The sequence below is a fragment of the Trachypithecus francoisi genome, unplaced genomic scaffold, assembly GCF_009764315.1.
Source record: "Trachypithecus francoisi isolate TF-2019V2 unplaced genomic scaffold, Tfra_2.0 Lachesis_group18, whole genome shotgun sequence".
NCBI classification, from domain to species: Eukaryota; Metazoa; Chordata; class Mammalia; order Primates; family Cercopithecidae; genus Trachypithecus; species Trachypithecus francoisi.
This window is the reverse complement of record NW_022681463.1, coordinates 73,090,975-73,113,046: the sequence shown is the minus strand read 5'-3', so window position 1 is coordinate 73,113,046 and position 22,072 is coordinate 73,090,975. Positions and strand designations below refer to the sequence as shown.

The 22,072-nt window shown below is 45.0% G+C and overlaps 1 protein-coding gene and 2 long non-coding RNA genes across 5 annotated transcripts in view; 1 reads left to right on the top strand and 2 right to left on the bottom strand.

Moving 5' to 3' along the window:
- The window catches only part of LOC117063311, a 47,100-nt gene extending 46,446 nt beyond the window's left edge, over positions 1–654 (bottom strand). The window contains exon 1 of the long non-coding RNA XR_004428863.1: positions 8–654. This is a non-coding gene — a long non-coding RNA (uncharacterized LOC117063311). The remainder of the gene's footprint in view (positions 1–7) is intronic.
- A 16-nt stretch (positions 655–670) lies between these two features.
- Positions 671–6,480, top strand: LOC117063312. Its single transcript, XR_004428864.1, has 3 exons — positions 671–3,248; positions 5,231–5,303; positions 6,390–6,480. It is a non-coding gene; the product is annotated as an uncharacterized LOC117063312 (long non-coding RNA).
- Positions 4,919–20,977, bottom strand: SMIM2 (small integral membrane protein 2). Of its 3 annotated transcripts, XR_004428862.1 has the most exons (3): positions 16,446–20,977; positions 12,384–12,483; positions 4,919–5,095 (listed from the first exon to the last, which is right to left on the bottom strand). XR_004428862.1 is itself a non-coding variant. In XM_033176997.1 (2 exons), the coding sequence occupies exons 1-2, from the start codon at positions 19,269–19,271 to the stop codon at positions 15,629–15,631; spliced, it is 285 nt and encodes a 94-aa protein (XP_033032888.1). In that variant the 5' UTR covers positions 19,272–20,977; the 3' UTR covers positions 15,131–15,628. The 3 variants fall into 3 exon arrangements, 1 of the variants encoding a protein (XP_033032888.1); XR_004428861.1 differs by lacking the exons at positions 4,919–5,095; positions 12,384–12,483 and adding an exon at positions 15,131–15,660; XM_033176997.1 differs by lacking the exons at positions 4,919–5,095; positions 12,384–12,483 and adding an exon at positions 15,131–15,660 and having other exon boundaries at positions 19,019–20,977.
- Positions 20,978–22,072: the final 1,095 nt, after the last annotated feature.

Sequence of the window (22,072 nt, the reverse complement as noted above, 5' to 3'; positions counted from 1 at the left end):
CAATTACCCTGGGCTGGAGTGGGTCTGACAGCAATGGGCAAATCTCGGGGCAGGAAATCCAGTCAGAAGATCATGACGATAAAGCAGGTGAGAGACGACGGTGTCTCAAGGGCAAAGGGGTTCCCATCAAGACATGAGAACGGCCACATCGTTCTTTCCCCAATACCACTGTTTCTAGGCTTTTCCTTCTAGGAGGTCTGCAAATGTCTGTTATCGGGGGGGAAAATCCGGCCCTGCTATTTCTCCAGCCTTCTCTTGTTCCCAGTCCGGCCCTGCCCCTTTAACATTCAGGAATGACAGTGGAAGCAGAAGGCCCAGGTCCCCGCGGGTCCCGACGCCCGGATTCCACAGCCTGTGAGGATCCCTTGCGCATAGAGGGGGACGAGGCCACTGGCACTACGTCGTGACTTCACCAACAACCTGCAGTTCTCGTTAATGAGATTTCGCCAGGCCCCTTGGACTAACGCCAGGATTCTCGGTGCCCGCCCTCAGCACTCTGAGATTAGACAATGCTCCACAGGCCGCAGCTCTCTGCTGACCACCCGCAGCGCCGAGACCCGCGCACACAAGCCTGAGGCCGCTAGCTCTCCCACAAGGCCGAGCGCGGCCAAAGGGCAGCCCCGCCCCCGCCACCTCCTGCAGCTCTATTGGCTAATTCACCTGCCACTCAGCCGCGCGACCTCGGCCTCGGGCCTGGAGGAGGGATTCCAAATCTCGGCTCGGCTCGGCTCCCGCTGCCTAGCTTCTCCTTGATGTTTACTGTGTTTGGCATCTCTGTTCCAATGCCAGCAGCCGTTTCGCGACCCACGGCGGACTTGCATAAACACTTTCTAGTTGGAATCTCACCCTGCGAGGTGGGCAGGGTGGTGATATTCCTGTTTGACGCCGACAGAAGTAAGAGAGATTGACTCTCAGAATCATGTGGCGGGATTTTAAAGGGGGATCTTAGTAGTGGCTCCAGACAGACCCGTGTTTTCTGCTTCTAGCATGAACTACGTCATTAAACACTTCTGAATTTATTTTGTCTGTGAAATGGGGAAAAGATAGCCACCTTGCATAACTGGTGAAGAATTCGTAAACAGAAGAATCTAGTGAGAGGACTGGCCCGTGGTCGGCTCTCAGTGGTGTGTGTGGGGCTATGAACATTCCCAGGTCTTCTGACCTCTAGTCTGGGACTCTTTCTGCTAAACTAGTGATTCTCAGAGGTCCAGAGACTTCGGGAGATCCGGGGGCATCTTCAAGGGGATCCCTGAGTTCTAAACTGCAGAGGAACACTCTTAAGAGGGATAATAAATATTTCCACCATATTATTACGGATAATATATATATTGTCATCTATTTGCCAAAGACTGTTGTAAGTGCTTGTATACATTAAGTCACTTAATCTTTACAGTGAACACTACGGTACATCCTATTATAATTCCCATTTTACAGGCAAATAAACTGAGGCATGGAGACGTTAAATACCTTTCCAGCTAAAAAGTGTGGGAGCTATTTTATGTTCATGCAATCTAGCTGATAAAGCCACACACATTAGTGTTTGTACTATATATTATTGTGCAAGAGGTGTCTTTGATAATGATTCTTGAGTCACCATTTACAAGATGCCTCTGACTTTTATTAAACTCTCAAAGGGCAGGAGAAGAAAAAAAAGTACAGAGGAACCTAAACCCTAAATCAGAGACAGACTACATGCAGATGTACAAATGGAAGATTAGAAACCCAAGTTGTGGATACCATGTTTGGAATTCCGTTTTAGCTGAGTGCTTTGAACTATCACGTCCCTTGGTGGCTCCCTGGAGCTGCCCACTAAGGAAGAATGATTGAGTGACAGAATTGGAATGGAATGTAGCCATCATCTTATCTGACCACACAGACACCTCCCAGCAGATGAATGCATCACCTCCACATGATAATTTTGAAGACTTTCTGAGAAAGTGATAATATTAGCCTGTTACCTCACAATCACAAGGAACAGTACAGTGACTACAAACCCTATGTGCCTTATTCAACAGATGTCACAGAATAACGAAAAAGACTGGGAGAGAGATGGGAGCTGATAGACCAGAGGAGACCAAAGACTTAAACTGAAGACTAAACCATGGGAAATGGGAGCAAGGACTTATTTGTTTAGAGGGTGAAAAGAGTGAATTTGCCTACAGGGCAAATCTGGAAGCAGCTCTCCCTGGGAGCCAGGTTCCTACTAAGGTGTCCTTGGCCTCTGCAGTGGTGGTGGCCTTGAACTACACAGCACACTTGCACACTCAGCTTCTGAATGTCCAGAGCAGTCCTGAGTCTTGCCTGAGAAAAATACTCAGGTTCTTGGGCTTCGCCTCTCCCTTCTGCCTTCTTTTCCTCCACCTTTCCAGGTCAGCCTGAGGAATATGGGGTGTGAGGAGGTAGGTAAGTGGAGGCTGAGTTTTGACCAATGTTATATGACATTTGAACCTGACGGATGGCAAAAGGAAGATCCTTTGGGAGGCAGGCTTATGTTCTCATCCCTTTTCCTGCCCCTTTGGTTCAGATAGCTGTCAATCATTGTCTCTGGGGCTGGTAAGGAACAGAGAGGGCACCGGACAACATCAGCCAAGTAAAAGTAGTGCTGGGGGTTGGGTCCCAAGTGATCTGTCAACACATCCTGAAATGGTATTTTGAGTGACCAGAGAAAATGCAGTCTCCATGAAGGAGAGAAGTCTAGGGCGATTCCTGCAGAGAAATATTGGTTGTGAGATTTAAGGGATGAAAGTGACATAGACAGGAAATGAGGCAAGAGGCTGAGAGTCAGTGGCACCACTTGCTTTGGAAATGGAGCAAAGGCTGTGAAGCTCACAAAAGCTTGGTCCTGGGGTGAGGTGTGGGGAGGGTTGGCCACATAGGACAAGAGCAGGGCTGCAGAGTTAAAGGCCCAAGGACAAGCAATATGACTCTCTTTCCAGAAAGATTGGGACCTCACCAAACTACCATCTCCCAAGCCCTTCCATCCAACAACTGGATATTCTCTCTATGGCATGAATAACAGTTATTGTGCCACTTGGTATACAAAGACAATTATTATACATTTGCTTTGTACTGGGCTTTTGCTGACTGGCTGTAAGTGCTAACCTTTCATAAGTGACTCTAAAAAGGATGATTTCTGCACAGCTCTCTAAGCATTTTTGGACCCAGTCAGGAAAGCTGAAAGAAGCAGCAGGCTTAGCAGATCATTCTGAATAACTTTGGAGACATAAGCCAGGGAGACCCAGAATGAGGTAAGGAAACCAGTCTTCTCATTTGGAACCTAGAACATTTGAATATGGACACTTTGATGTTTACCTTGGCACCATTAGTATTGAGCAGGTTTGTTAAGTATTAGTTTGAACCGTCTGAATGATGTGCTGATATTTAGCTGTTTTTGATGCACAAAACATAGCAATTTCCTATGGCTGAATCTGATAAAATCCTGAGGTAGTATGATACTCTAAGATGTTAACTTAGTTGACTAGGGGAGAAAACTGAGGAACTTTGGGGACCTAGGTCTCTAGGAGTGAGTGTTCCCAATTATAAAACAATTCATTAAAAAGAGGCTTGCAGGATCTCCAGTTAAAAATTCTAGTTTCATTTATTTATTCATTCATTGCAACAACATCAAAAATCATTGAGCATCTCCCATGTGTCAGCCACTGTGCTAGAAAGACAGAATAAAATGATGGTCACTGCCCTGAAGGAACACACAGAATAGCAGGAAAGAAGTGAGGATGGTGCAGTGGACAGGACTACAGGGAGGGCTCTGGGGAAACAGAAGAGGAACAGAGAGAATGATTCTGGGGAAGGAAAGGAGGAAGAGAAAGAGAGATGTGGTCTTAGCCAGAGGAGGTTTTGATGTGGGAAAGGCAAGTAATAATTAGCCAAATAGGCAAGGCAGGAAGGAAAGTTCCAGACAAAACCAGGCAGAGATGACCATATGATTTAAAGAAACAAGTTATATTTAGAGTGAATATAGGTGTATTAAGTCTACAGAAAGGCATTTATCAAAGGGCTTTATGCGTCTCCAAGTCAGGAACCATGTCATATTTATGTTCATATAGCCAGTGTTGTGTCCAGGACCATACCTAGCACATGGTAGGTGCTTGGTAGATACTGAAATAAACTGGCCTGACGTAAAAAGCCTGAAATTGAAATATACCACAAATTTAAAAGAAGCTTTTTCTTTCCTGCTCCCATTAGTCTGAATTGATGAGGTTTCAATGTATTACTTGAAATGTTATGTATGAAAACATTCATTTGCAACCTATCCCTAGAAAGAGATGTGGTTATATAACCTTTTAATCTGTGTGTCTAAGTAGATTTCAAAAGTGTGTCTTGCCTTGAGGACTTTCCTAAGTCTGTTCAATGCTGCTATAATAGAATACCTAAGCCTAGGTAATTTATAAAGAAAAGAGGTTTGTTTAGCTCACAGCTCTGCAGTCTGGGAAGTACGAGAAGCATGGTGCCAACATCTGCTCAGCATCTGGTGAGAACTACGTGCTGGGTTAAAAAACATGGCAGAGAAGGTCACAGGGGAAGCGAATACTTGTGAAGAGAGGCAAAACCTAAGGGACTCTGGGTTTTATACCAACGCACTCTTTTGGAAATAAATCCACTCTCACAAGAACTAGTCTAGCCTCCCCAGAGCAGGAACTCAGTCACTTGGTGAGAACCATGACAAGTCATTCATGAGGGATCTGCCCCCATGACCCAAACACCTCCCATTAGGCCCCACCTCCCACCACCACCGCAATGGGGGTCAAATTTCAACATGAGTTTGGTGGGAACAAATAAACCATATCCAAACCATAATACAGACTTTTTCAGTTCCTTAATTTGAATATTTAGTGTGTACTCTCCATAGGCCAGGTGATGTAACAGGCTTGTGACCACAGTGGTAAATAAGGCAAATATAGACCCTGCCTTGAGAGAGTTTAATATTTAGTAGATAAAGCAGTTATTATCTGTTAATTTGCCTGGATGAATCAGGGAAGGCTCTCAAGTGGAGCAGCCTCTGGAAGATGAGGGCATTCCATGGAGGAAGGGCGGCATATGCGCCAGCATGGAGGCGGGAGGAGAGAGCATGATGTACCTGGAAAAGAACAAATAATGAGTGCTACACGGGGCTATTGGAAACAAGGAGGAAATGTGGAAGAAGAAGTTAAAAAGGTGGGCAAGGGTTAGCTCTTGAAGTGTCTTGAAAAGGAGTTTGTATTTTATTTTGTAGTCAAAGAAGAGCCATTGGAGAATTTTAAACCAGGAACCGAAAATAGAGTCTGAAAATAGAGGCGCAGAGACTGGTAAGTTGGTGGTTGCCAATCAGTGGTCCAAGGAAAAGATAGATAAGCAGAGCCGTGATCAGCACCAGAGAGGAGGCAACAGAAGGGAGATGCTCAGGATACAATCGATGGGCTTCGAGAGTGACTGGACGTGGGGCACTGGAGAATAAGTGACATGGAGAGATCTAGATTGACCTCTGGGCCTACAGCTCAGGAAAGTGGGTGGGAGGTGGCATTCAGAGAGACCAGGAGTACTCCTCATCTTTCAGAGCCCAGCACATGATCAACAACAGCTGACTTATGAGTAAGATCTTGGGGTCCTTGAAACATCAAAACACTGATATTTTTAGAATTTTACATTCTTACTGCCCAAGGAAACCCCCTGCAAAGAAAAAAAAAAAAAACCTTAAGAAAAGTAAAAGTATTTAAAAGGCTCCAACTTCTCCAAAACACCTCCTCTTTTCTTACTCTCCCAGTTGTACAGTCAAAGCAATAACAGCAGCCACATATTAAGTCATTACCATCTATAGCCAAATAACTACAAAACCACAAGAGGGCAATGAAAATGGCCGTAAAGGCACAGAGTAGTAATTAGTTTCCCATTAGCACCAGCTACACTAATGTCAACATAGAACAATTAACATTCCTAACCTCATAATTAGGCTATAACCTCTGCATGTCTTGCCAGAGTAGATTGATGAATGGCACAGGAGGAATAAGCAATAATAAGGCAGCCGTGCAGTGAGACCACTGCATCCTGACCTTGTCTGCGGGTGATCCACAGTGCTGTTGGATAGAAAGGCAGTGGGAGAACTCGGTTGTGATTTCCACTGATCTAGCCAGTCCCCAGCTAAAAACCATCTAATTCAGCTGCACTTTCTTTGAGTCCCAGGAAGTGAGTGTTTGAGTGGGAGAAAAGCTACAGCAGTAATAACACAGAAGGCAGAGTCCTTTTGCATTTATATATCTTTATTCTGTCCATCACTAGGCAACCATTCTTTGTGCTTAAAACTACACATCTTTGTACATGTGACACCTTCTTCTTTGAAGTAACCACTTTGGTTTGCAGTGTGCTAAGGGATATCTATTCTATTTATTTCTGTTTAGGTCAACCGCAATGAAGACCAATCCATTTGACCTCCATCCTGGCTCATCTCCTCTGTGTTCTCATAGCATCATATTACAGAATGGATCACAAGCGCCTCTGCAGTTGCCTATTTATTTGTCCACTTCTCCCTCCAGACTGTGAGTTCCCAGAGGGCATGTCTTATCTATGTTAGTAGCTACATCTCCAGTACCTGGCTTTGTGGACAACACTCCATAACTGTTGGAGGAATGAATGAATGAGTGAGTGAGTGAGTGGATGTTTTCCCTGAAATTCAAGGCTTGGTGGTTGAACTTGTGATTATTTGGTTTACGGAACAAGCTAGGCTGATTGAATTGACTTGGGCAGGCAGAATTAGGCAAAATGTAACACAAAGAAGATGAGTACACCAGCCTCACTGATTGAAGAGGTTAGTTGTGGATGAGCCAAGTGCCAGCTGCCAGCTGCAGTTGCAAGGCCATGTTCTTCTTCTAGCTAAGAACATTTCGTGGCAGAGACTCACTCAGGGGTCTGAATATCAGAATCACAACCAGAAAATGGCATTATTGCACAGGCAAAAAGTTGGCGGCTGTCTCCAAGTAATAGTGTCTAAGTTAGGTTCCCTAGAAGCAGAGTCTAAGACAAGGACTCTTGGTCAAGTGATTTACTGAGGTCATGCTCTCAGGAGAAAGGGAGTGAGAGGAGCCTAATAGGCAGGGAGAAAAGCTAGAGGAGAGCTCAGCTGGAGACTGGCTGCAGCCTGATCACCTTGAGCTATGGGGTTGGCCAACCATTTGTCTTTCTGTGTGGATCAGTCATTGGCTGTGGGCTATCCCCCTGGGGACAGGAACCATAACCTCCTAGTGAACACATCTCTTATTTCAGTAGAGAGCAATTCTCTGGAAAAGTGGGCAGCTGTGAACTGTTGACACTCAGTATCCAGAGCTGGAGGATGGGTGCATGGCTGGTAAAGGTGCTCTGGGCATGGCACCTCCAGCATCTACAAGAGTTGTATTGTGTAAAATATTGTTACAGTCACTTCTCAAAAAAAGACATTTATGCAGCCAACACACATATGAAAAAATGCTCATCATCACTGGTCATTAGAGAAATGCAAATCAAAACCACAGTGAGATACCATCTCACGTCAGTTAGAATGGCGATCCTCAAAAAGTCAGTACACAACAGATGCTGGAGAGGATGTGGAGAAATAGGAACGCTTTTACACTGTTGGTGGGAGTGTAAAGTAGTTCAACCATTGTGGAAGACAGTGTGGCAATTCCTTAAGGATCTAGAACTGGAAATGCCATTTGACCCAGCAATCCCATTACTGGGCATATACTCAAAGGATTATAAACCATTCTACTATAAAGACACATGCACACGTATGTTTATTGCAGCACTACTCACGATAGCAAAGACTTGGAACCAACCCAAATGTCCATCAATAATAGACTGAATAAAGAAAATGTAGCACAGATACACCATGGAATACTATGCAGCCATAAAGGAGGATGAGTTCATGTCCTTTGCAGGGACATGGATGAAGCTGGAAACCATCATTCTCAGCAAACTATCACAAGGACAGAAAACCAAACACCGCATGTTCTTACCCATAAGTGGGAATTGAACAATGAGATCACATGGACACAGGGAGGGGAACATCACACAATGGGGCCTGTTGGGGGGTGGGGGGCTAGGGGAGGGATAACATTAGGAGAAATACCTAATGTAGGTGACAGGTTGATGGGTGCAGCAAACCATCATGGCACGTGCATAACTATGTAACAAAACTGCATTCTGCACACGTACCCCAGAACTTAAAGCATAATGAAAAAAAAAGAGTTTAAAAAAATATTGTCATAGCAATCACTACTGATTATTGAGCACCTACTATATGCCAAGTGCTGTGATAATTAGATGTATTTGCTCAGATACGCCTTTGGATACACCTGTTAGAAAGGTAATATATTAGCATTTTCATCCGACAGATGAGGAAACTCAGATTTATGCTTAGAATAATTCCTTTCTCTGTCTACATTCCTATGATAGAATCAGGATAGTGCTCATCCAACTGGCCTGAATTCCATGCATTCATTCTATTAATGAATTCCACCAATGCTTTTGAGCACCTATTACGTACCAAGACTAGGCTAGGCCCTAGGGATATATATCAGTGAAACGATAGTCTTGGATCTTGTCCTTAAAGGATAGGACTAAGCCTCAGGCCTAGATCCAATGTGATCTAATTAAAAAATATTATTTGGACATCTGCTATGTACATTCTGATTCACCATGCCCTGATCAAGAAAGCATCCAGACCCCGTGCCTCTGTAAAAGTCCACTTGAATCCCTCACGTAAAACATGCTACTGGATTGGGAAAACCTGTTTTCAATACTTCATACAAACCAAGCACGGCAGGCACTCTCCCTGTGCATGAAGATTAAACTTGGTGATCTCTAAATTCCCTTCCAGCTATCACATCCTCAGATTCCCATCTCTGACCATCCACAGTACTCATGGCTACACCTTTACTGGGGACTGTGACGGTCTGTTTTATGTGTCAACTTGGCTAGGCTGTAGCCAGTTACTCAATCAAACACTTATCTAGGTGTTGCTATGGCAATATTTTGTAGATATGATTAACATCTACAATCACGTGACTTTAAGTAAAGGAGATTATTGTCACTAGTATGGGTGGACCTCATTCAATCAGTGAAAAGCCTTAGAAACAAAACTGAGGTTTCTCTGGGGAAGAAGAAATCCTGCCTGTGGAGTGTACCTTCACCTCTGCCTGAGTTTCCAGCCTGTCAGCCTTCACTACAAATTTTAGACTTTCAAGCCACCCCCACAATCACTTAAGTCAATTCCTTGAAATAAAACTCTCTCTCCCTCTTTCTCAACACACACACGTGCGCACACACACACCCCTCTCCTCTTGGTTCTGTTTTTCTGGAGAACCCTGAATGACACAGGGACTCATCTTGTACTTTTCTTCTTGTAAAATTGTCTGGTATATACAGTTTTACAGCTTCTGATGTGCATAGTTATGGCCCATCCAGGTTACTAGTAGGTAGATAAGCCCATGCTTAGAATACCAACAAAACAAGGGTACCAGAACACGAGAAATGCTCATCTTCAATTCAATTAACTTAACCAGAGTTTTGCAATAAGAACATGCAGAAATTTTGCTTACACATAAATTCTGTTTTTTTTTTTAAGCATCTGTATATGGGTGGGAAGGACTATAATCATTTCAGGTTGGAGCCCCTAAATGTATTAATCCAGCTCTGTACATCTCCAAGTAGAATATAAGGTCCATGAGGTCAGAGGCCAAGCCTTGGTTTGTTTATAAGCCTGTAGTACCCAGTATGATGTTTTACAGATAATCACATACATAGGAGGTGCTGCATCAACCTACCATTTTCCTTTTGTTTTATTATCCAGAATATGTTAACTTTGGGAAATGGAAAAAACAGGCTCAGAGAAATGCAAATTTGTTTGTTTTTAGGAAAATTGATTTACCATCTCCAAAGGAGAGGCTGCTTCCTCCATATGGCTAGATTTATTATCTAGAAAGCAGTCCAGAAACCAGCCCTTCTCTTGTTTCTGTGTCCATTGGCAGGTGCTGGGAGTCCAACTGACTGACATGTGTCAGGCTTTGTGAGTGTTTTAAGAGAGATTCATTTTGCAACAGCACATAGGCAGGCTGTCCCAAGCCAGCAGCAAACATTGTTGGCAGTGGAAGGGATTAAAAGGACTTTTGCAGAGACTCAGAGTCTAGACTCTTTCTTCAACACAACCTGGAATAGCAGTGTGATGTGTAAACAGCAGGTGTCCAGTAAATTTGTGTTTATAGGCCAGCTGACCTTTGACCCCTGAATGATTAACACCCCTGATGGAGTACGTAGAAAGGGGTCCAGATCCTTAAGCAAATAACTTCTGCTTCAGGTGAGAATCTAGCAACTTGAAAAGAGTTGTTTTGACCATAAAAAGGGACTTCAGGTTGAGTCCAGCCTGTGGTAGGAAACTTCCACTAACTTGAGTGTGCACCCTGGTGTGTCTCATCCCCAACCAAAGACAAAACTGGTCATGCAGCCTAACATTACAGAAATAGAGGATAGAACTCAGAGCCCGAGAGAAATATATGGAAAGGCTTCCAGAATAAGAAAATTAGGAGAATTATAAGACAACTGTGTGTAGGGGTACCCGAAAGGCATTGAAGAGAGAAAAGCAACGTAAGAGCTGAATGAACTCCATCTCCCATGCATCTCTGAAAGGTTTTCCTGCAACTCCAGTAATGTTGCCCACTTTCCTGTGGGCCTTGCTGGCCCTGGCCTTCCCTCCTTCCATCCGGTCCCCTCCACACTGGCCAGAGTGAGGCTGTCTACGTCCTCTGTCTACCTAGAGCCGGTTATGTAAAGCCCACATCCTTCACAGGACACTCAGAAGCTTTCAGAACTAGCTATTCTCAGCCTCTCTCCAGCTGCATCCCCTCACTACGCCTTGCCCCAGATGCTCTCTGGTCGCACAGAACTACTTCACATTACTTTAACTACTCCATACCCTTCCAGCTTCCAGGCCAAAAATGCCTGCAGCCAACCTTTCAAAAGTTCACCAACCCTTCCAGGCCTAATTCAAAGGTAGCTCCCATCTCCTCTGGCTGAATCCATCAGCCTTTCTTTGATGCTTTCCTAATACTCCCTACTCTCCATGGATATTGTATTCCAATTATTTTTATAGTATATTCACACTTCAATTCTCAGCAGAATGTGAGCTCTTCAAAATCTCTGGGCAATGGTCCATTATTTTTAAAATTCTTGGTGCCTTGTTCCATACTTGTCACTTAGTGGGTCCTCAATAAATAGAGTTAGATAAATGAAGTATTCAACTGAGTGACCTATATTGCCAAGCCTGCCCTGCAGCTCACACTCCGAAATTTCTCTCAAGGTCTTCCTCCATTTTACCCCATCTAAAAATTGATGCTCATTAGTGTGTCCGATGCTACTACCGCAGATTTCCATATATGCCCTGTGCCTTCCACACAGACTCTGTGCTCATGTTGCAGGAAAATAAGCTTCACAGGCTGTACGCATCCAGCACCAAGCAATGTGAATATGGGGTGTCCAATAAACACTGATTACGTTAATGATTTGTGATATTTTTCTGCCATTCAGTTATGTGCTTTGAGAAAAGAGATAATGGCACGGGGTCAAAGGCCGATCTGAATTGCAGGGAAATCCACTTGTTTGTTGGGGGCATTAGGTGCACCCTCTGCCTTCCTGCAGTCATTCTCTATCCACTGCGGGTGGGTGGCCCTCAGACACAAAGGGATCCATCCCACTGCAGGGCCCTGTTTGTGGAGGGGCTGATGAGTGACCTCTCTCAAGTCAGGTATAGCCCTTAGGCCAGGAGAGAAGCTAGAAACATGCTGTGGCACCCAGTTCCAGGTCTCCAAAGACCTTGCCTCATTTGAGTGGGGGTTGCTCTTCAGATTGAACTGAGGTGTAATTCAGCTTAAATCAACATTCAGGACGAGCCATAACTAATGACAGCTTTTCATTGCTGCTGTAGCTCCATAAGCAAGATTATCTTAGCAATTAGAGGGTAATTATTGTCTACAATCAGAAGGGGAGAAGTGTCAGAACAAGGCCGGCAGAAGTGGTCACATGGTGGATAATTTATTAGATGGTGAGTGGCTGTTTTTCTCTCTCCAGGCCTTTGTGAGAAAAACACCCAAATGCCACAAGTGCATCCCCAGGGAGCTGCAGGGTGGCAGGAGCCGAGGATGCAAAAACATAATTGCCTTCTATCTACTCTGATTTGAGCTTCATCAAATCCTTTGGCTCCCAAGGTATTCTGCAGCAGATGTGTGCACAATATTCCAGCACTGGGACTTGTGTCTGCAGGTACTGCTGGGGGCCCAAGAGTCTGAGGGTCTGCAAAGCCTCCAAGCCCTTCGCCTTCCTCCCAGGCCTCAGGGCCTGCGCTGGCCACCCTCCTATATAGCCCTTACTTGGCATTCTTGCTAAGTTCTTTGGGGGCTCCAACCTTGACTCTTTTCATTCCACGCTGATTTCTTCTGGGCTCTGCGCCTCGGGGGAGAACTTGCAATGCTAGTAATAAAGAAAGAGCGCTCATGATTAAAAAAATGAATTTTCCTGTCTTAGGAGAGAAGAGCAGAGCTTAAGGGCTTTCATAGGATTCTGAACAGCCACCTGTCTTGTCGGGCCATTGTCCACCCATGCATCCATCCATTCAGTAAAACTCTTTTGTGCTCACTGTGCTCAAAAAGCAAGAAGGTTTTGCCCCAAGGTAGTTCACAGCAAAGTGAAATACAGACTAGAAACCAGATAAGCACCATGCGGCGATTTGAAAATAAAAGATCATTCTCCTCTACCACAAACCATGAGGCCTTAGGGAGACATGGGTATACACACACCCTCCCCGATGACAAAGCAATAGCTTATACATGGGATTTCAGCTTCCCTGGAGGAGCTAAATAAGTGAACCTACTAATGCCAGTGTTTGGTCACATAGAAGGCACTGAAAAACCTATGGTGACCAAAAAGGTCAGTGGTTGCCCCACCCTCCAACCCTCACCCATACACACACACTCTTCTCTGATTTGACCAAGCCATTCTATTGCACCTCTCTGACACAATAGGCTGTTTCATACCTTTGCTATCTTTATGTTTGTCTTCCAGGGCTGCTTGGTGAGACCTCAGCAGCTTTGCAACCTGCTTTTCTAGAGACCTCTCCAGAATCTCCTGGCCAGGTTCAACCTCTGCCATTACTGTGCATTGTCCAAATCTTCCTTGCACTCAGCACCCTGGAGCATGTATGTGTGATCTCAGGCCAGCCAGTGAATGTGCACTTGGAAAGCTCACTCATCCTTAAATCCATGAGGCCCAGAACAGAAACAATCAGATGTTCTGAAAAAGTATCAGTGTTAAGTACTCAAGTATCTTCTTGTTAAAATATTCTTCTTGATCTGTCTCTCATATTCAATCATTCACTAACTCAATTTCAGACATTTATTGAGCACCTACTATGTGCCAGATATTATGATCAGCCTACCTGTCATGGTCTCTTTTGGAAAGAATCTTCTAAACCTGCATCTTAAAATTACCTTTGGGGGTTGTGCTGATAGTGTGTATTCAAGTCTTGTGGTGAACAGGAGGAAAAATATATCATCTTACCTTTGCAGAGGTTATTTATTTTTTATAAAGCATCTTCAAACCCTTTGGTTAAGACCTCTCACAGTTGAGCAAGTAGAGTTGTCCTGAATTCTAATATAGGGAACCATGGGAGGCAACATGGTTTGAAAATCTGAGCTGTGTGTCTTCTCTGGAGAGAACACATGCATCCACTAGCTCCTGACTCCACTTTGAAACAGGGATGAATAATAAATGGCATCAGTGCCACTCAAAGGGTTGTAAGTGGCAGCAAGCTATTCCTCTGCCTAATGATCACTTTGTGTATTCATTTTCCTCTTTTCTCATTTTGATCTCTCCCATTTCCTATCTTCCCTTGCTTTCTGCTTTCTCTCTTTCTGATGACTTTATTCTCCCATACATTCATGCCCTTGAAGGGCATTACTTAACACCCGCCACTTGGCACTCAAGAGGTTTGCTTCCCCTTTGCTTCTAGGCTGGATTAAACCCACGTTCCAGCATGTGGTATGGGAGGCAGAGAGGGCCAGAACTGGCACAGCCTCTGTGTCTTCAGGCTGCTGATCATTCCATTCCACACCAGACTTTCTGAGGTGAACGAGCTAAACCAGTGGCACAGGTCTGAACTATAAACAAGGCAGCACCCAGGAACAGGCCATTGTTGCTTTGTCTGGGTTGAGCACTTAGCTTGGTACAAGTCAGACAAGACACCTGAACATGGAGCCTGGGCTCCTGCCCAGGGTTTCATTCTCACTGTCGCTAAGCCACAGAATGGGAGCAGAAATGCAATGCTTGCTTTCAACCGCCGTGCACACAGAAAAGCCTCCTCAGCCCAGCATCAGCTTCCCTAAACACCACCCAGAGGACAGTGAATGTTGATTGATTGGTCCTGATTTATTGGAGCAGAAGAGGAAAAGAAATGACAGGCCCTAAATGTCAAGGCAAGGAGGAGTGTGCCTGGCCGTAAAGAGAGCCGAGAATGTGCACTGGGATGGGTCACATGACTAGGATTCTCAGGCCAGGAGAGACCAGAAGCCAATTCAAGTGGGAGGTGTCAGAAACGCAAAGTCGGCTGTAAAAATGTCAAGAGCAAGGCAGGGAATAAGGCAAAGGGAAGAGTGCCTTCTGTTTTGTGGGAGGCAGGTTACAAAATGTTAGGAGTGCACATTTACTTTCATGTGTCTGTTTGGTTGCAAGTCGAATCTGCTGTCTGCTGGAGCTCGGGAGAACTGATGGGAATGCATCATCCAGAAACTGGATCCTACCCCAGGGAGTTCTGATGCTACCTTCCTATGCTGCAGAGGACTCTCCTGCTGCAGCACTAAGAGAAATTTAGATAGTAAGTCAATCCAGACATGCGCCATGAAAGTGAGCTCTTACAGGCGTGGCTTGCCCGGTGAAAGGTAATGAGGAGTAGCTGAGGCTGCACCTGCTCAGGAGCCCATGTGCTCAACAAGAAAACTCCAAGCTTGCTTCAATTTGGCATTGTTTTTAATGAACATTCACTGTTTTAATTCAATTCACTGTTTCTTATTTATTTGAGATGGGGTCTCTGTCACCCAAGCTGGAATGCAGTTGTCATCTTAGCTCGCTGCAGCCTCAAACTCCTGGGCTCAAGTGATCCTCTCACCTCAGCCTCCCCAATTGAGACCACAGGCATGCACCCATCTTCATTCTGTTTCTTATCCTTGCTGGCCTACTGGAGGGGTCCTCCTGGAGAGGAGATTCTTCCAACCTGGAAAACTCTATAATTATTTCTACCAGAGCCACAGTCTTCCTGGCCAGTGGCTGAAAGGGGGCAATGCCCAACATGGAAATGCATACCTGCCACTCAGCAGGAATCTGGCGGGGCTGAAAACCCACCACATACAAGGCACTCTCAGGAGGCAGGAACTGGGCCACTGTCTTAGTTTCGATTCCTGACACAGGAATCTAGATGCAAATGTTTACTGGGGATATGATCCCCAGAAACACAGTGAGGGATTGGAGAAGCAAGATAGAGAGAGGCGGGTTAGCCAATAAAGGGGGTATTCATGAGCAGGATGCTGCACAGAGCACTTGGGTTTTACTTGCCCTGGAGTCCCTCTCAAAGGCTCAGTAGAAAACACGTCGATTTTCCTGTTGGAAAAAAAAAAGACTTTATTATTTTTTTAAAACCAGTTCCATCCTTCATTGGTTAAGGGTTGCTCCAGGCACCTTTAACTCTGATGCTCTTCTGGGCTTCCCCATGCAGGGGCTTAACAAATTTCTGTGGCCAGAGAGAGTCATCAGGCAGAGATGCAGAAGCGTCTCTGGGTAAGAAGCCACAGTGTGTCCATGAAGCTGCAGATGACCTGCAAGGGAACCTGTTCCATCCACCTGCAACAGCCATCATGACAGTAATGTCTTCTCATCTGTGTGCCCAGACATGTGCACATGTGCATGCACACACACACACACACTCACACACACACAAATGCAAATTGTTGTACCCTTTTCTCATTTGCACTCGCCCTCACCATGACCACGTAAAAATAGAGTCTCCAAATAGTCTCAGCCCTGCTGAGCCATATAGCCTTGCCTTGCAATATGAGCAAGTAGAAACAGTATATGTAGCCTCCCAGGCCTCAGCTACTCCAGTGTAAATCCATGCCAGTTTCTAACTTCAGCCCAGCTGGAAAGGCTAGGACTTGCATTGACTGTTTTCCTTAAGCCCTGCGGAAGGGCAACATGGGGTGATGGGAAAAACTGGAACAGATGTCAGGAATTTGAGGTTTCTTGTGTCCTGTCTGCCAGTAAGTTACATAACTTCCTTAGTTGACTTTTAGAACTTAGTTTCTCCCTTGGTAGAACTACAGTAATAATACCCACCCTATTTGCCTCTAAGAGTTGTAGGAAGACCCAAAAGGAGCCAATTCACGTACCTGCGATCACCTTGACATGCCAGGGATATTCCTCGCAAAGCCTTATCCTGCTCAGTCTTCACCTAATTACACTGGTTTTAGGCTTGAAGCAGGGACCTTGCTGGCTGATCTCTCAAAGCCTCCCTTTCCCTTGTTCCCATGTGTAGCATTCTGTTTTGGGAGCACAGAATGTCCTCTGGTCTAGAGGAAGCTAAGCCACTGTTTGCAATCAGTCCAAGCAGATCAAGTTAAAGACCAGGCCATTTTGGAGGCACACAAGGAGTCCTCTTGGCAGATGGGCACAACAGGCTTGCTTGCAGCCTGAGTGATGAACAGTCCCTTCCGTCTCTTCATTTGCTCATATCAAATAGCAAATTCCAGAATCACTACACAGAGTGGTGGATGGGGCAACACAACTTCCCCAAAATATTAATAGGCACCCATGAGGGCACCAGCTGTTGTGCCTAGTCTGTGTCATTAAGTCCTGAGTGATGTCAACAGAGAAGCCATTGTTGGCTGGACCTGTCCCCTCCAGCTCAACCAGGGAGTGTTTGTTAGTCACTCAGGAAGAGCTGCCCTAAAAGGTGAGTTTGTGGTTCTCAAAGGTGGGAAAAACTAACAGTTCTTGAAGAGGACTCAAGGTTTATTGGACCATCAAATACTGGAGTTGATGCTGAAGTCTGTAACAATGGTAACAATACCCAACGTGTATTCATTGTGTGAGCTCAGCCAAGATCTCTGGGGAGTAACGAGGGGAAGGGTGTTGAGCCCTTCTACACAGGCTCAGAAAGAAAGGTTCTCATCATCCATTTATAAACAATGGAAGCAAAGGAACTCTCTGGGACAGAAACTTTGTCAGTCGGGGAGAGGCTTGAAGGAGACTCTAAATGGTGCCCAGAATGAATTCCCATGTAAACCTAAAGAATGCTGGTGGGGAGAAGCCACTGCTCATTCTCCCTTTTAAGCCAAATAATATCCTCCTGCCGGAACAGAGTTGTTCTTGGCACTTGGAAGTAAATGTGAGGAGGGAATCAAAACACAATGCCTGAGAAAGAAATCCATAAGAAATCTGAAGCCCAGGACGTGGTGAAAAGTAATAAAGACAGATGGGTCAGTGGCAGGAACAAAGATTAACTGTACCAGAGGAGATGGCGCTTTGGCTCTGAAAATAGGGATGAGCCAAAGCTGGAAGTGCTGCAGAGACACACGTGTCCTTCATTTCCACCCTGAAGGCTCAAAGGAAGGCTGCTGCCCAGCCACGCGTAAGCTGCAAGACAGGCTTCTGGAGGCTGGGGCCTCCTTGCCCTAATCCTGGAAGGATATTCCACATCTAAATCACTGAAGCTTCATCCTATGATGCAGAAGCTCTCCCCTTGTGAACAACCAACACAGGAAGTAGTGAAAACCTGGTAGAGAGAATATTCTCTTTCACCACCTTAGTTATACCAGAACTGCCTCCAGGGACTTTGGCAGGTTTGACAAATGGCAGAATAATTTAGAAGATTTTCTTTGTTGGCAAAGGAAAGCCAATGGTTGGGCAAAAACATGCTGCTGCGGTTGTTTGTACAGTGAAGCTCTAGATTGCAGGCAGAAATGTCAGGTTCCTTTCAGCTCTCTTCAGAGCTAATCTAGTTCCCACGTGCAAACTCAATCTGTAGCATTTGGGTAAAGAATACTCAGTCCTCTGCCATGACAAGAACAAATTCATCACCCACACCATACATTGTAGCTAAGGGCATCATTGTGCCCACATGAATCACCAGGCAGAGACGGCTGCCGACTCTGAAATTCTTTACTCATAGAAGACTCACGTACACTAATACTGACTATTTACGCAAGCACATTTCTCCAGGTGGCCTGGAGCAGTTTACAAGATGCCGGCTCATTCTTCATCATGTCACTTGGAGGGAGAGCAAAAGCTGGGGAAAGAGGAAGGGCCGGCATCATCATCTTCATTTTATGTGGGGAAACTGAGGCTCACACAAGCCGTAAAGTGAAATGTATAGACATTTATGAGTCAGAAATTGACCATGGAAGAGGCAAAATGAGCTCATCTGAATCATGAGTGGACTATGTATTGCCCAACAATTTCATGCAGCTCTTCCAACACAACTGTTTTGATACAGCAGCCTCAAAACAAGCCAAAATTCAGACTCACTGTATTTGGTTTACAACCAGTTTCCCATCTTCCATTCCTTCTCTGACTTCTACCTGATTTCTGAATTTGGTTGACCCTGTTTTTTGTTTGTTTGTTTGTTTTGTTTTACTTTAAAAGACCCTCAACCCTCCTGGGGTCCTGACCTGCTATTTCTTTCATTTTGAACCTCTACCAGTCCTTTCTTTCATCTGTCCCCAATCCTTATACCCTTGATGCCTGGAGGTAAGATTGACAATGGGGTGAAGATCAAGGTTGAGGCAAAGCTCACAGATGGCCTGCAAGATGCCTGTTTTACTCATCATTTATTTTTTAAAAAGCTGAACATTTATCGGCTGAATTTTTGAGCCATACCAAAATATCCTCATGTCAAAATAGCTGCAGTAAAGTGGTTCTATTAAAATAGCTGCCTCCAAAGAACTGAGAGTGGAGATGTCACCTGCTTCTGGCACCTGACTTTGGTCCTCTTCTGCGTGGCATTGCCTTCTGCTCTGCTGGATTCTGGTGTGTGGCTCATCAGAGGAGGCACTAACACCAGGGCTGCCTTTTATCTTGCTGATCCAAGCGAGGACTATGTAGGTGTCACAGATGAAACTCATCCAGAAGCCGAACAGGATGCTAATGGCATGGCCACGTGATTCTAGCACACCATGAGGCAGCTGGCTGGCATCAGTCCTCTCCCCAGCCTCCATCCCACCCCCATCCACCCATAAGCTCTTCTTGGTCACAAATGCAATTCTTTGATGGTGCCAGACAGCCAGATGATGCTGGAAAGAAGAAAGAAAAAGAAAAAGCAGGTTTCTAAATTAAGCACAAGGCTCGTTTATAAAAATAAATAGCCACAGCCTAGCAACGTGCTCACAGCTCAGCTTTCCTCCGTAATAAAACCTCTGTGGCTGAAGCCTGGGATGACACAGCCTTCAGAGGGCCCCACGCCCTGGCCCTCCTCATGCCCTGGCCCCTCCCAGGGTAGTACTCATCTGGAGAGTGCTGACAATGGTACTTTGAGGGCCCCATTCTTCATTCAAGGCCAACCAAGGGCCAGACTCCAAAAAGCAGAAGGAAGGCAGAGCTTAATGAGGCCCATGAACACTTGCAGACTCTTGGCAGCAACTAATACATCTGTAGCAAAAGTGGTCGAAGTTCCTTGGGCTACTCAGTTGGAACAGGAACTCCTCCTTAAGACCATGTCTTCTTTGTTCACCATTGAACAGTACTCAGCTTAGCACAGGGCACGTATTGAGTACTCATTCACTATGTGAGGGCAGGCTGGTTAGAGGTATAAATGAGTGAATGAATGCTGCCATCCCATTATTGATGCTCCCCAAACTCTTCACTACAAATGGAGTCAGTTTCAGAATCCAAAGAGAGGCATCCTTCTCCTGATTATGACATGCACCAAAGAGGCATCCCCTGAGCTGGATGTTTAAATCCGAACCCACAGCTAAAGTGAGCACCAAGATGTACTGAACAAGTGTAGGCTCTTACTGACTCAAGTGGTGAGGCTGTTACAATGGGCAAGGGCAGAGGGCATGGGATATGTAAGTAACTGTTGTTAGCATTCCTGAATCTTCTCCTGTTCTTTAGGCAGCAGCAGCTCCAAGGGTGAGCTGTTACTCAGCAGGGAAATGGCAGGACAAAATAGTACATTTGCTTCTGGTCTTAGTCCTGTTGGAACACAAAAAGTGGAGTCTTCAATGCTGTTGGAGGCTCAACAGGTCAAATACATCAGTAATAGGCATGGTATGAAAGATTTAATCCTGCTACCAATTCCCCCAAGTCATGGAGTGGTTAAGTATGGCTGGGGTCATACGGAGACAGTCCTCAGAATACTGAAAATGTGATCATCCGGAATCCCATAAGGATCCTTGTGAGGTTAGAAGGGTCAATGTGACTCCACTTTGACACCTGAGAGCAATTGCTTTGATGAGTTTCTACGTATTCCTTTGTGATCAGAGAGTGGTACAGGACAGCATGTAAAAGTCATAAATCACCATCTCAGAGCAGGGCAACTTAGTTACAACATTTAAAAAGAACAGAGAAGTTGTCACACAGCATCATTTAGAAATCTGTCTTCAGGCATCTTTGTCTGGCCTGGCTGGAAACAGTAAAACCATATTTATGTCAGTGAGATAAAGGTTCTTAATTAAATTCAAATGTATAAGAATATATCCTAGGTCTACTTTTGGAACAATAATCTGGGAACAACAACAAAAAAATCCAAACAGCAACAAAACTGGTACAATAGCATTTAGCCTCACACAGCAGCATATAATAGAGAAGCAGGAGTCCTCGTAGACTCTGGACTCTTAGATTGACAAATCCCACAAGCCAGAGCACCAAAGTCATTGCACTGGGACATTTAGAAAGAGGAACTCAAGCAGTGACCTGATTAGGAGACAGCTCCAGCAGAGAGTCAGCACACAGACTGGCCAAGCTACCCCCAGATCTTCGGTGATATCTCTTTGGTGGAGATAAAGGAAACCCTTTTTAGAGCAGGCCAACTATGGCATCCACAACCATAGTCCCTGCTCCAGCCTAATGAGGACATAATGTGTTCCATAAGTCCCTAAGGCTCCATGGCCAGGGCTCCCACTTCTGACACAGCTGCTCAAGGATAAGACCCCACTGACCCCATTCTCTATGGAGGGTACAGAAATCCGTAAGAACAGAGTCCAGTACTCAGCTCTGTGACCTTAACTACTTGGAAACTCATTTTCCTTGTTCATAAAATGGGTAGAGTAAAAACAATGCTTTCTGTCTTCCAAGAATGTATGAGGATCAAATAAAACACTATTATGTTCAAGTGCTTCCCAGTCTGCAAGCTATTGTTCCACGTGACCATGTTTTATAAAATATAAAGGTATACAGTGAGAAGTTTGCTTCTGATGTGAAGATTGAGACTTCCTTTGTCACAAACTTTTAGGGTGCTGCCTGGTTCCATCTTATTCATAATCTTATTTTTTTTCAGAGACCCCTGGCCAATTCCTTGGCTTAAAATACCAAAGACCTAGCATTTTAAAATTGTGTTTCTGTAACTGCTTCTTTCCTCTTACAATCCCTCAAAAAGTCTGCAATTCTAGAATGCATGAGGAACTCTGGGGCTCACATAGTCCACCACTTCACTTTGCAGATGTACACGCAGAGGCACAGAAATGTTAGGCACTTGTCCAAGGTCACCTGTGGAGTTTCACTCACCCTATCCTCAGCTTCTCCCACAGCCTGCCAGTGTCTGCCCTCCAGTGGGTCTTTGACAAGGGCCACAGTTCAGATTCTACTCTTCTGCAGCTGGGATATCCATATTCTGCCCTTGGACATCAGAACTCCTTGTCCTCAGGCCTTCAGACTCCAGGGTTTACACTAACAGCATTCCCCTGCTGGTTCTCAGGCCTTTGGCCTTGGACTGAATTACACTACCAGCTTTCTTGGGTCTCCATCTTGCAGGCGGCATATTGTCCCTCCGTAATTGCATAAGCCAATTTCTATAATAAAT

What these genes read in the sequence shown, in the direction of transcription:
- SMIM2 (XM_033176997.1), bottom strand. Translation starts at nt 19,271, where the DNA reads ATGGAGGCTGGGGAGAGGACTGATGCCAGCCAGCTGCCTCATGGTGTG. An exon ending in AAGTCAGGTGCCAGAAGCAG is followed by an intron (nt 15,661 to 19,018) that starts GTGACATCTCCA and finishes TTTTTCCAACAG; the next exon opens with GAAAATCGACGTGTTTTCTA.